At 37.1% G+C, this 14601-nt stretch overlaps 1 protein-coding gene across 1 annotated transcript in view; it reads right to left on the bottom strand.

Moving 5' to 3' along the window:
• The window catches only part of zcchc7 (zinc finger, CCHC domain containing 7), a 62709-nt gene extending 61384 nt beyond the window's left edge, over window positions 1–1325 (bottom strand). The window contains exon 1 of the mRNA XM_015376179.1: window positions 736–1325. Coding sequence (XP_015231665.1) covers window positions 736–1233 — 498 coding nt within the window. The 5' untranslated portion in view covers window positions 1234–1325. The remainder of the gene's footprint in view (window positions 1–735) is intronic.
• Window positions 1326–14601: the final 13276 nt, after the last annotated feature.

Here is a 14601-nt window from a genome sequence, read left to right as displayed (position 1 = left end):
GCAGACGACTGCAGAGATTGTTCTTTCATACTCAATGCTGGTGAGGTGGCTCCAAATGAGGCAACAATGTGCAAGAAGCAGAACATTTGGCTTAATTGCACTGACATTTAAACTGCACAGGTATTTTAAACTATGAATAACTTAATTTGTATTATTACGAAATTAGAATACAATTACAGCTTTTGGAGCGGCCTCCAGTCCGCTTGTCTTTCACATCTCTATTTGCATTGCCCCATAGTTCACTTTAACTGAGTTGAGAGTCGAGACCTGGTTTCAAGGAGGACCAATTAAGCTTTTTTGGTCCAAGTCAGAGTTGGATCTCACATTCAAACCTCCATATAGAACCAAACCTTTAGTCCAAATTAACTATGGTCTGATTAAAGTGGATTAAACAGGGCTGGTGTGAATACGCCCCAAGTCTGTTCTCTCAGAAAACGTTTCCTGAGCCTAACGTCTGATCAGACATTTCACCACACAAATCTCACATTTGAGCTGCAAGCTTTACCGTCCTGGGGGTTCATCCTGTCGTGCATGGATACAGAAGGTTCTAAATATATTATCACTCTCAGGTGATGTGCCTCTGCATGCTCAGCTGTCCTATCCTTTTTTTTTCTTATGCTTTATTTCTCATGAGAAACACTCTTGAGGAAAAACAACTTTAAAAAAAGCTTGTAAAAACAATCAAATTAGCTCTTTTAACCCAAGCTGTATAAATACATGTTTCTCTATATCTACCTTTTGTGCAGGGGTGGAAGTCTGCAGCTGGCGCGAACCTTGACCCTTGAAAGCACAGACACCATCATCATCACTGTCGTTGTCCTCATCAGAGATGGAGATGACATCAGGGCTGGAGTCGATGACAATGACCTCCTCAAAGCGTAATGATGATAACTTCTGACCTTTTGATTTAATTTTCCCTTTCTTCTTTAATGCGGCCTTCTTCTTCACCTTTAAATGGTCATTGCTAGATGGTGTAGGTCTGCTCCCTTTTTTGTATTTCAGTTCTTGGTCTCCATCTCTGGTTTTTTCGAGCACATCTCCCTGCCGGTTTTCCCGACTCTCATACTGCTTCTCTGCTCCTGCCTCCAGCTCCTCGATCTCTCCAGCGTTTGAGGAGTAGTGGAGCTGGCTGTAGAGGTGGAACTCCAGCTCACTGTCGGCCTCCGACAGGCCAGAGTCCTCTTGATAGAGCTCATCCTCCAACTCCTCGCGGTCCTGGTAGGCACTGTACATTACCCCAAAGGCCAGTCAAAACAAGCACTCGCATGAACCCAGCGCCCGCAGAGGAAAAACAGCCAGAATAGAGGATTCAGGGGCCAAAGCTGCAATGACAATGAAAGAAATCAGAGAAAATGAAGACATAATTAAAGCCATAGCAGAGACTATGTTCCTATTAATCCTCAGAGAGATAAATCTATTTTTTTTTTTACTATATTTTCTTCCCACACTCCTTTAAAGTTGTAGGGAAGCAGCTGTTCAAACGGTTGCATTTCCAAATTCTCCGGAGTGGTGCCCGACTTTACACGAGTGAATAAAGGGAATTTGATTGGTGGATTATCAAGGGGGCAGAATTGTTGTAGCGGAATATGCTAAATAAATTACCGCAAACTTATCGTTTTTTATTTTATCTGGCCCTAAGTGGAGGAAATTCACTATTGGTCTATCTAATATTGAACGTATTTCAGAACTGGTCAGACAGCATTACTACTAGTTTGTCTTCTCCTTAGAATCCCTGACTAAAACCATCCTCTGCAGAGAGGCACAGCAGAGGCCCACATCAATTACAGGACGCTTTTTTTATGTCTGGAAACAGAAAGCCTTGTTAGAAAAGCTGAGGCGGCATGGATTAGCTGCACTAAGACTTTAACTTCTGGTATCATCAGACCTGTTCTGATAGGAAGCAGCAGCAGGTCAAAGTCCATCAACAGACAGACGCTGATTTCAACCACTCTGAAGACTCAATCCTCACCCAGCTCTGAAACTGGTAAATCTCCTTGGTACAATCTGTAAAACACTGAGCTTTTAATTTTTTAAGTCTCTGTGGCTCTCTCTTTCTCACACACACAGTATAACAGCATCACATGTACACAGAGTGGACATGGAATGAGCATCGGCCCATTGCTTTCTCCAGCCCTGCGTGTCTGTGCCATGATGGCTGGAGATGATTGGCCCCCAGGCCGCGCACACTGCATAAACGCCACGCTACATGGTCACAAGCCGGCCACCAGGGATTAGAGGGTCAGAAAGAAGAGTCTTAGCTCCTGGTAAGGGGCGTTATGTATTGAAAGTTCAGCAGCACACAGGGACTGAAAAGTTACAAAAGACCAACTGTGTTTATTCCATTTGATTTATTCACGCAAAAAATATCCATAGCATGACATTAAATCAGAGGTGGTGATTTTACCAAGGGAATAAACATAATTGGGACCAGGCAAGAGCCCAGTAACAGTACAAAGATTTTATAAAGACAGTAGGGCGGAAACAATTAATCAGATTAATTGTGATTAATTGATATTTGAAATAATTGTCAACTATATTAGCTTAATTTAACTGGAGTACAGAGATGGTAAAACATGCCTTTAGCTGACACAGTGACACATTTAAAGCAGCCTTGATATCAAAGTAATATTTTTACGTGGTTTGATAATGTAAAGAAATCTTCTTAAAGGAACCTTTGGCTATCCAATTATTAATCGATGAATCAAAAAAAATAATCTACAGATTAATCGATTTGCAAAATAATCGTTAGCTGCAGCCCTAAAAGCCAGGTTCAAAATTCCTCCAATTTCTCATTATGATTTTCTTATGAATTACACTCCCTTTAATGACATTCCAGGTAGAGTGCTAGAAGGACCAGCGTTTTCCAAGGGCTAAATGGCATGAAATAAATCTGCCGCAGTCTCTCCTCACTGGTCATAACATCATAACTTGATAACTATATGTTTTCTTACTTATAGAACAGGCAGATTTATCCTTCTGTAAATACTTGACTGAATATTGATTTGCACTGCCGGCTGTTTATTCACATTACCAATTGTTTACATATGCATTTACAATAACGTACTTTAACTGTAATAGGCAATTACCTTCCACTGCACTTTAATTTAGAGAGCTTCTGTCCAAACTTTATTTATTCATTTTAGAGTAAAATCCATCTGTATATATGCTATTGTTCATAACTGTAAAAATCCCTTTTTATAGTAATATCCACCTGTATATTATATTCGGTACATATCCAGCTGTAAATTTAGTTCATAACACTAGTGATCTATATACTATATTAATCTATTAGTAAGATTCTGTTTATAATGGTATTCATCTCTATACTTATTCAGCAGAAACCCATGTCCTGTATTTATGGAACCATTATTTATCCTGCACTTGCTGCTATTGCACTTCTGGTTAGATCTAAACTGCATTTCGTTGCCTTGAACCTGCACCTGTGTAATGACAATAAAGTTGAATCTATCGGTAATCTAATCGGTCAATAAGAAACTGAAGTCGGTGGCCAAAAAGTAAAAAAAAAAAACTCCACACAGCATTTAACAGATAGAGCAGTTGCCTCCCTAAGGCTGAGGTCACACTGCCAATCTTAACACTCTATTCAATTTGTTCTTGAGATCTGATCTTTAACCCTTGGTTTGTGAAGAATCAAAGATTATATGTATCTAAAACCACTGTTAGACTCCGATGTGAACAGCATAATGCCCTGAAATGACTTGTAGGCAGAAAAAAGGAAGTCACACGCATCTAAACACATTGACTTTAAAGGAAATTCATCAGTGATTGTGGGTCATTAATTTTCATAAGTTTTGATGTAAACTGCAGTCCACTAATGAGTTCTACCATTCTTTTTGATAAAGATCCAACAGTACATTGGTATTTTGTCCCATTTCCTTGATTTAAGTTTATGCTACTGGCTGTAACAATCAGAAAATGTTTGTTTCATATTATGCAGCAGCAGGCTGATGCTGTGTTAGTAGTGATTATGGGGGGGCATGGTCTGACTGTCTCTGTAGAAAAGCAAAACACTGGGGCCTACTAGGCTCTGGATCTAAACAGCTTCTTTTTTTATATAGCTGTCAATGTCTCCTGTTTGGGAACTTACTTCTTTATGACTTTTTAGAAGAAATGTATTCAGCATCAAACAGCTAGTCTCACTAACTGTTTTAAAGAGCGTGAATACATGGAACTCTTGCACTAATTAGCTGACATTTACCGCAGTTCCATTCATGCCTCAGGATTTGCTTTTTTTGCACATAGTGCGTATTGTGTTAAAGATATATTTGTGATATATTGAATAGCTCTAATATCCATGACTAAACTTCCTGTCACCATATAGCCAGAGTTTCATTGGAGAAAACTGTGTTTGATTAGCCTAAATAGAAGTAAATCAACATAATCTAGTAATATTTTTTAGGAACACATATAGCAAGTATCTACCAGCTTGATATGAGAACAAATGGTTTTCTAACCTGGTTAAAAGCAAGTGCACAGGACAAAATTGCTTACAGTAGCCATATAGCTTTACACTGAAGTTTTTGACCATCAATACAATCATGTATCTTTATACTTGAATCTTAAGGTAGGCAGTGTTTAAAATGCCCCAATGCTTTATCTCACTAGCAACACTGTTAGGTAAATATCATCTATAATGGCATAGTATTTACACAATGAGGGAATAAGTTTCTAAGCTGTTAAAAACCAAATAGCTGATACATGTCAGACCACTGGTCTAAAATTTAGACCAACTTTTAAGAAAAACTATTTGTAGCATAGTTTTTAAATCAGAACATAAACGGAATTTCAGGCTCGATCATGCTTCTACCTTTTTATTTTTTAAACCCAGTACATCCGTAATGCTATTTTAATAAAGGTTGTTACCTATAACTCTCTCAAACATACATAAAAATAAAAAAAAACAACTTCAGAAAATACGAGGTTATAGGAAACCGCCTTTATAGAATGTTGCTGAATTAACAAATTGATTACTTAAAAAAAAAAGGAACAAACATAGAGACACAAGTCAGCAAAAGGGTCACGGTGAAATGAAATGGCTTAATGAGGGTTTTAGTAGCTCTGAATTGAGTTAGCTTGTTTGTGGCTTACATGCTAGCATACTGAATCCCTGCCAGTGGTTCCTCCCAGCATATCACACTGTGTATGAATAAAAAATAGGTATAAAAAGACATGAATATCAGTATGTATTTGGTGAACTAACTGCCATTATATAGTTTTAGTTTTCTTTTTATTTCTGACAGTTTGACGCGTTAGCACGTGTGCCTGTGCTCAGCGCACGTGTGCACAAGTAGCCGGTTGGATGTAAACAAAGGAGCACCTTTACTCAAAACCTTGAGAAAACAAGCAAAACACAAAGCTACGACATGACAGCTCATAGCAACCACATAGCAAGATTTTAATTTCGATATATGAACTGCCAGCTCACCTTTAAAGACAGACTGGAGCCTTTAAAGAAGCTCTGCTTCCAATCAGGAGGAGACAGACATTCCACTTCCGGTTTCGTCCGAGAGAGAAAATAAGTCGACTGAAACACTGTCCGGTGTGGAACCTATCCATTGGTTCCCAGTATACACAGACAGTTTGCAAATACAAAACAATCTTCATTTCTGGAATAAATGATGAAATAAAACCCATTGCATTGTTTTACTCTTCATCTTTGTAGTTTCCTGTTGTCTTGATTTACCAACTGAAATATTGCAGGCCTAATTTTTAAAGGCATGTGTTAGGATAATTATCATTGAAGATGAGTACGTTTATTACACCTTGGTATTGGCTGCCTGTTGCGTGTCAGAACTGATGTTTTCCACAATAGTTTATCTGGTTAAGACGGTTCCTCTGTCCGGATATACAGTTATAATCTTTATTCTGCACACGGCAAAGATTTGGAAATGGATGAGAGCCGTGTCCTTCAGCTAAGAACAAAGTGTAATGTTTTGATAAGGTTGGAGCCATGGATGTCTAATAATCTGCTAACCTGTATGATGTAAAATATGATGATGTGGCAGACTGGAGATGTATAAAATGCTTTTTTAACTGTTAATCTGGGCCACTTCCTGAGAGGTGAGCCTGGAGTTGAGCAGCTGTCTTCTGTATATTCTAAGCAATTTCTCTTATCTGAGTAAGATTGCAATTTCTATCAGAATCTTTTGTCATGTCTCCTGGTTATTCAATACATATAAGTTATGAAGTGTTATTTAAAGAGTTTGTTTCGACTGATCTCTTTTCAGGGAAAAGAACCAGAGAGATAGAGCGTCAAGGTGCATACAAATCTTTAACACGTGTTTCAGGTAATTTGGGACAATATAAGTGAAAAATATAGCACTGATCTACGTTAATCAGGGATATTCCTAAATAAAAGTTAGAATTTAGCACATGGGCTGACAGAGTCAAATGGGTGTCTATTAGGGACACATCTATTGTAATTTAGATCAACTAAAAAGATCAAGAACATTGAAAATAGTCTGTAGAGAAGAGATGAATAGACTAATCCCATCTAACCTTCCAAGACAGTTAAAATGTTTTTTTTTTTTACAAAGCCAGAAATTGATAAGCAACAAAGAAACCTTGCCCTGACTAACCAAACATTACATTTAAAATTTGCTTTCCAGTCACGTTAAAATTAATAATTTATAGGATGAGTGAGGGATAATCCAGGTCCAGAAGGTGAAAGCCCTGCCTAGTTGTCCTTTATCCTGTTCGCTGCAGGTGATAAGCCCCCTGTCTGTGTTGTGGATCTGGAAACAGAAATAAATAGAACTGATCTTTCTAGAGGGTTTTTCCCTTTTGGACCTTGATAATCCACCTCTGCTTATAATATGTAATTAAAGTAAATATCCCATAATATCTTTAATCACTCCATAAAAACTAAGGCATAACATTATGAGCAGCATGGACCCCTAAGGTTATGCAGCTATACAGCGCAATAGACAACCTGGTGTAATTCACAGTCCAATGTGTATGCCTTTTCATAGCACTAACTTTTGAAAATGTTTGGGTTTTAGCAGCTTAACCTGTTGGTTGAGCTTTACAATGGGGAAGTTATCAGGTCACCACTGTTTCATCCTTTGGCCACCTTTCATACAATACCTACAGTTCCTTATAGACCAGAATTACCCCACAAATACGGTACTATGATTTTGGAGATTTTCTAACCCTCTTATCTAACTATCACAATCTGATACATGTCAGCCTTAGCTCTCACCCATTCTCTTTGCTTTCTCCTGCTTATAGCATATTTTTGGGATTTTTTTCATTAACTTAAATGATACAAATATATGTAAAGTTTTATTTTATTTTTCGTTTTCAATTATTAAACAATGCAAACATAATTGTTTAACAACTAGTGGTCTTACAATTAGAAATATGACCAGGAAATTAAAAATCTACATAACATTAGCTTTATGCCCAATCAGTTTAATTTCTGATATAATCTGGAACAAATAGAAATCAAGAGCTGTGTTTGGCCTCTTTGCTTTCACCATCTACTAAAAGTAGAAACTCAAGCAGTTTAACAAGTGGACCATTTGATCAATAGTTCTATTTAGCTCTACTTTATGCCAAAACATAATTGTTACCAGATTCTTCCAGAATTACAACGGACTGTATGATTGACACAGTTGAAATGCCTTTACCTACAAAGGAAACATGAACTTTTCTTAAGACAGAAGATTCCTGTGTTGCTTTTCATCCTCTCAAATAAACACCTCCCCATTCAAACCATATATGTGTGTGTTAGCAGCTCTGGGTCATTGTGTGTTGATTGGAATGTAAATCTGTATGTAAATGTAAATGCATATTACCATCAGTCATACTTATGAGGACACATGGACAAAAGCAAAACTATGCAACCAAGGTTCTAATGCAGACTGGGTAATATGCTCATTCATCCTATTTTTTTCCTCACTCTGCATCTCGAGAACAAAGGTAAGCTGTGCGTTTCTAGCTTTGGCTGCTGCCGTCGTAATAACAGCGAGGAAATGGCGTTATGATAAGGAATCAGCAGCTGAATGCCATCTGAATCTAGAGGTTTTTCCATGCGTGACATCACAGAAAAGGCCATCATAAAGTTGGATTGTTGCCCTGCAAAGGTTAGCTTGTACCGTGTGTGACAACACTATCACTTTTTTTTTCAGCTTATGTATACATCTGGCGCACACAACCACAGAGACGCACACACAGACAAACAGACACCCACACACATATAAACCAGTCGTCCTGCATCTGTTTTGTTTCGGAGGCCTTCATGCTATCTCTCCAAATTGATGCAGGTTCGGGATGCCTCACTGCCTCGGTGAAATTGTGATGTGCTTGCCTGATTTGGGGTCCCATGCATTTGTTGGTATTTACTATTATTATTAGACAAAAAGGAAAATGGGGAAGTCTGGCTGGATGGAGGCATCTGCTTCAGCGGTTCATCTCCACACCATTGGTGCCCCGGACCAGTGGTGTGTTGAAGATCAATGGAGTGTCCGGGACAGGGATTTAAAGTCCCCCAATTTCCAATCACACATTCCAGAGGGGACGGTTCTCCCTGATGAACGATCCTTATTGAGAGGAGGGAGTTAAAAGAAGCATGTCATTGCTCTCATTTGATGGTGTTTATATGTGCCATCGTGGCTTCATCTTCCATCTGGTGCCAGATGCTGCAGCAACACTCTCCTGGAAACATTTTATCAAAACAGGATTTTTCTCTCAGCTGCATTAGTAATATTTCAACGATCATGTGTGTGCAAAGAGCTTTTCTGGGGATTAACAAAAAAGCACAATTCTCTTTTATATTCTTTTGACAAATCACACCTGAGATTTATTAGGAAATACTTAAAATTCAGCAAAACTTCATTAGTTACTTGTTAAACTAAATACTTATTTTAAGGGCAACATGATAAACCTGCATTTTTTAATGTTGCAAGCACCATCATATAGAACAGAATAGAATAGAATAGAATAGAATAGAATAGAATAGAATAGAATAGAATAGAATAGAATAGAAAATCCCTTTGTTGTCTCACAATGGGGAAATTCTGGGGTTTACAGCAGCAAAAATATTATAGAAAAAATTGTCACACAAATATGGACCTTAGAAAAATGTATAAGAATAACACTATAGTAAGTTAGTTTAAAAATAAACAATTAAAGTATCTGTTATTTAAATAGACAATGAAGTAACTTTTGTCATATGCAAAGATAATCTAAGCTGTCTGACAAAATTAAACATTTCCAGTTATTGTCAAGCAATAAGTCACAGGACACTAACCAACAGGATTTTTTTATTTGGATTATGATGGAGACCAATGCAAATTAGTGTATAATTGTGATGTAAATAACACTAGAAATTAATTTAACTTACACTGGAGAAATTTTCCCTCTGCATTTAACCCATCCCCTTGGGGAGCAGTGGGCTGCCATTGTGTGGTGCCAAGAGTGCAGTGTGGGGTTAAGGGATTTGCTCAGGAACCCAGAGTGCAGGCTGTGGGGATCAAACTGGGTACTTGCAATCTTCTCAGAGCACAAGTGCACTGCTCTAACCCACTAGGCCAATACTCCCAACACTGATGACACATTTTTTTTCTAAATAATATCTTAAAAATATGGATTGTATTTCCAGGAATTTGACAATACTCTGACAACACCCTGAAATAAAAGCAGTTTCAACCATCTACCTTCAGATGTTTTAATAAGAGCCACACAATAAAGAACAAGGAACACAATAGATTGATCAGGGAATACAATACTATTCTAAGCTTTGAATTATTGTAGCCATCTATATAATTTGTGACAAAGCTGAAAATCCTCCCAGACACGATAGTCTTCCCAACCTAGCAGGCTAGACAAGAAGAGGATCAATCAAAGAACAAGCCAAGAGGCTGCAAACGTTGGAGGAGCTGCAGAGATCCACAGCTCTTCTGGGAAAAGAAGAACTGTCTTCTGTTGAAAGGAAAAATCACAAAATCAACCAAGGTAAGTTTTATGGAAAAGTTGCAAGAAGAAATCCATTGCTGCTACAAAGCCTTTTAAAGTCCTGTTTGTAGTTTAATACAATTTATGTAAACAATGCAGAGAGAAAGAAAGAGACTCATGCCAGTCATTCATACACCTGCTTCAACAAACCAACTGGCATTTAGAAAAGGCAGACATCACTGTGAGGCTCATGCTGTTCAATTTCTAACATGAATTAACCTTATTTGCTATGTCAGGAACTCCAGAAGCCTTATGTGGTTTCCTCAACTATAATCTAATCTCATGGTTAGTGAAACTGAGGGGTCAGCTGTCTAACCAGACAGTCAGCAGCACTGGAATACCACAGGGGACATTATTCTCCCCATTCACTTTTACTCTGTACACCTTTGACTTTTCCAATGCAGTCTTGTTACCTGCCAAAATACGGTCTGCAGGCGTTTAGCACATCAGAGATGGACAAGAAGCTGAGTGCAGGGAGCTGGTAAACCGCTTAACACGGTGTGGAAAACATGTTTTTCTCTTTGCTGATCCTGAATGTGAGCATAAAAGGGGTATAGGGTTACAGATTTTAGAAGAAACAGGATTAAGTCAAACACCGTCACCATGATGGAAGAATGATTTGAGCTGAAGAAGTATACAAACCTTGGCCTTTACCTAGACAGAGCAGACTGAACTTCTTAAGAAAAAAGCTTGGGTCCTTCATTGTTTGAAGCAAGATGCTGCATATCTTCTATAAATCTGTTGTGGAGAGTGTGATTTCTCCTAATATCAACTGCTGGTGTAACAGAATCAGAGCAAATTACTTTAAAAAAGCTCAACAGGCTGATAAGGAAGGCTGGTTTTATTCTTGGAATTCCTCTGGAGATGATTTCAATAAAAAAGGAAATCTCATAAAATGAGGAAAATTATTAGAAATCAATAATACCCTCTTCAGAAAACTGTAGAACAACAACAGAGTATCTTAAGTTAAAGGCTTCGCCAGATCTGCTGAATGACAGACCTTTACCTTAACTGATCGATTGATTGATTGATTGACTTTATTGATTTCACAGTGTAAAAATGTACTCGTTTGATCAGCTCAAAGAAATGGAAGGTGCATGGGGGTATTGCACTGTGTAATAAATATGAAAAACACTGTGTTATTGCGCAGAGTGTTAAGAAGTTATTGCACATTAGTTGCACAAGTTATTGCCGATTTGTCGCATTGTGGAGTCTGATGGCAGCAGGTATCAATGACCAGCGTTAGCGCTCCTTTTCACAAACACGGTGTAAGTCTTTCACTAAAGGAGCTGCTCAGCTCCTCTACACTCTGGTGCAGAGGGTGAAGAGTGTTGTCAATGATGGATGTAAGCTTGGACAGCATCCTCCACCCAGCCACTTTCAAACCTCCATAACACCTTCAAAAAATAAATAACAAATCCCTATTAGATTTACCATGATTTTTAATGTCCCTTAGGAATAAATAAAGTAGCTTTGAATTGAGCTGAATTGAACATATGAAAGATAATGCTTGGATCAAAAACAAAATAATTTCTGGCTTTTGTTGAAAAAGCTAAATGCACTGGAAAACTGTTATGGTGCTTCACCCTAAAGACATCATATCCACAGTGAAAGATGGAAGTGGCAGTATCATGCTGTGGGCATGCTTCTATTTAATAGGGACGGGGAAGAAGGTCAGAGTTCATGGATGATGTTAAACTTACAGTTAGAGTTAGAATATAATTATTTGTATTAAAGCAAATACAGTGTGTGTGTTACAATGGTCTAGTCAAAGTCTAAACCTCAATCCAATGGAGTCCTTTTGGAAGGACTTGAAATGTTTTTTTTTCCCTGAACCAGAGTTATTTATTGCGAGGAAAAAGGGCATGAATTCTGATCTAGACAAGCTGGGAGAAAAATACTCCAAAAGACTTGAAGTGACAACGGCTTTTAAAGATTCTACTCAGAGTTTACTAAAGTAGGATTATTATATATCCCTACTTCGCTATTCAGATTTAACTTCCACTGCTTCCATGATATTTTACATTATGTTCTTTAATCACACAATCCCATTAAATCCAAATAAGACACAATTGGGTTTGTGGTTATAATATGATGTAATTAATATCTTGGAACTCATCAAATCTTTGATAATATTTTTTTCTTTTGTTTTTTGTTTATACGTTATACATTTGTATCTGCATATGTATAATTTCAGAAATAGATTAAATTATATTTCTGTTCAAATAATCTACTCCTTCAGTTCTTTTAAGCAAAACCATTCTTCAAACATAAGTTTTGTCTGGTACACTAATAGAAATGACCTTCTTTACAGAAAGTTATACCAATTAAACATTTTCATCTTTCTGTTTATATATATGTTTTGCAACCATCCATAGAGACAAAAGGAATTTCATCTGAAAATAATTTGCCCATTAATATATTACAGCATTTTTGAGCAATCCCCTGTTCTACTACAATGTATCGTATAAAAAGGTTTGATTTTATTTAAAAATTCATAAATTCTAACGTCAAGGATCAAGTAGCAAAAAGGTTAAGAAACAGGAATGGAATTAGAAAACTTAATTCTAAAGGAGGTAAGGACATCCAGTGAAGAATGAGAAGTTGTTAAGAACCTGAATGGCTCTTTTTTTCTTCTTCTTGCAGAAGGTCTGCTTGTTGGCGTGTAACATGACTCTCTATGGGTGGAATCCCATGCAGAGGACACCAGTGGAGTGTTAGAGACTCCAGGGTCTGCAGAATATTTTAAAAAACATCAACAAAGACATTTGTTCAAATCTTGCCAATGCATACTTCATATTAGGTAATCAGTCAGTAAGATGAGAGAGAATCACTGTTTTGCCTGAGTTACTGTCAACCTCCATTTACATCAGGTCTTTGAAGGGTTAATCTATTGATCTTAAGAGACAAAGCGCTTTAATAAAGAACTAGCTTCAGACTGACTGGTGTAGACAGTCTCACACTATGATAATGCTCTGTAGAAATATATTTCTCTGCATGTATACCAAAATGTAAATGTGTCACCATCCATATTCTGTTTTTTAAATTTTTTTATTAAAAGCAATCACAATACCAGCTATGAAAATAGCATTGACTAATACAGTTATAACAATGCTTTTGGTTTATAATTTGTGTTTATATCTATAACAGATTTGATCAAAATCTAGTCTGAGTTGATGGTTTTTTCCAGGTATTTCCTGTGTTGAATGTTTAACCTTTATGCTGTTTGTGCTCTTTGCAATGCAACAAATGCAATAAGCTTATATTAAATGGTTTGAAAATAAGGTTCTTACTGAAGCTTTGGTAGCTAGCCTGTCATCTGCTTCTTAATGGTTTCTTAAAACCATAGAAATGGAAGGATGAAAAAAAGTAGCTCTTACCATCAACTATTTAAAACATAGTACCGTAGTAACTGTCAGTGCATGCTTAAAAAAAAAAGAGGACTTTCGCTGTAGGCTACCAAGAATAGTTTAGATCATTGTGTTTTGTCAGCCATTTTTTATTTCCAAGTGTAGCCAAGCATAAGCAAAGAAACACTTAAGTTGGGGGAGTTATACTAATTTTATAGCTGAATAAAGACAAGAGAAAAAGCCTTAAATATATCCTAGACCAGGTGACTTGTGTCTATGGGGATTACAATTGTGAACAAGATGTTCTATACAGAGAGAAGCACAAAAGGTCCCACATGCACACTTCATCTCCAGACGATGTTGCAGCACCTTCCTTTTTTCAGCTGTGAATAGAAAACCAAATTGACAGCCGGCTTGTCCGCTCTTGTCCAGTCGTCACGGTGACATGTTTACCTTAACATAAAAATGGCCCAGGCTCATGTTGTGTCACAAAATGTTTCATGGGCAAATAATGTGTCCCATTTCTCAATCCAACCTGCAGTTCTTAAGCCCTTCATAGCCTCTATAGGGGCAACAGCACCGAGGGAGAAGGGCAGTAGCAGAAAGGAATAAAAAGGACAACCCTGTGTCGCCACTGTGAAGTGCCACTCTGAATCAAATCCGACGGATATAGAAATAAGCCCAACAGGCTCTGCAGCTCGGAGCGCTTGCAGGAAGGCAAAAGCAATGGCACAAACAGAGACAAGTTTTTATCTGGTAGTCGAAGTTTCTCTGTCTAAGCATGAAGAGATCTTGAGTGGAATAGGATGAGAGGTGTGCCAAACCCGGTGGAGTATTGTTGAACAATGACATGCTTCATGTTACATATATCAAAGCTTTCAGCTAAATCTCAGGGGTAGAAATGGGAAGTGCAACTTTTTCAGCAAATTTTAAGCTTAGATGGTGACTTAATTTTAAATTATTTAGAGCACAGACAATGACAAAAGATAACAATAAAAAAATCAGCAAAAAAATATTTGAATCCAGTTCTTATTAAAGCTGTAAAGACTTAAAAAATCAATAATTATTTTTAAAAAATTTCATAAATTTCAAATTTCCATAAATGTACTTTAGATAGTTAAATGTTAATGCAGCCATGATTAATTACAACTGTATCAAAATTACAATTGTATGACAATCCAATTGATTGATCTTTATTTTTTATATATATTAAATATGGCAAATAGTGTATATATATATATATATATATATATATATATATATATATATATAT

This window comes from Cyprinodon variegatus, unplaced genomic scaffold, assembly GCF_000732505.1.
Source record: "Cyprinodon variegatus isolate N-32 unplaced genomic scaffold, C_variegatus-1.0 Scaffold131, whole genome shotgun sequence".
NCBI lineage: Eukaryota > Metazoa > Chordata > Actinopteri > Cyprinodontiformes > Cyprinodontidae > Cyprinodon > Cyprinodon variegatus.
Note: the sequence above shows the minus strand (reverse complement) of the source record. Positions and strands in the feature narration are given on the sequence as shown.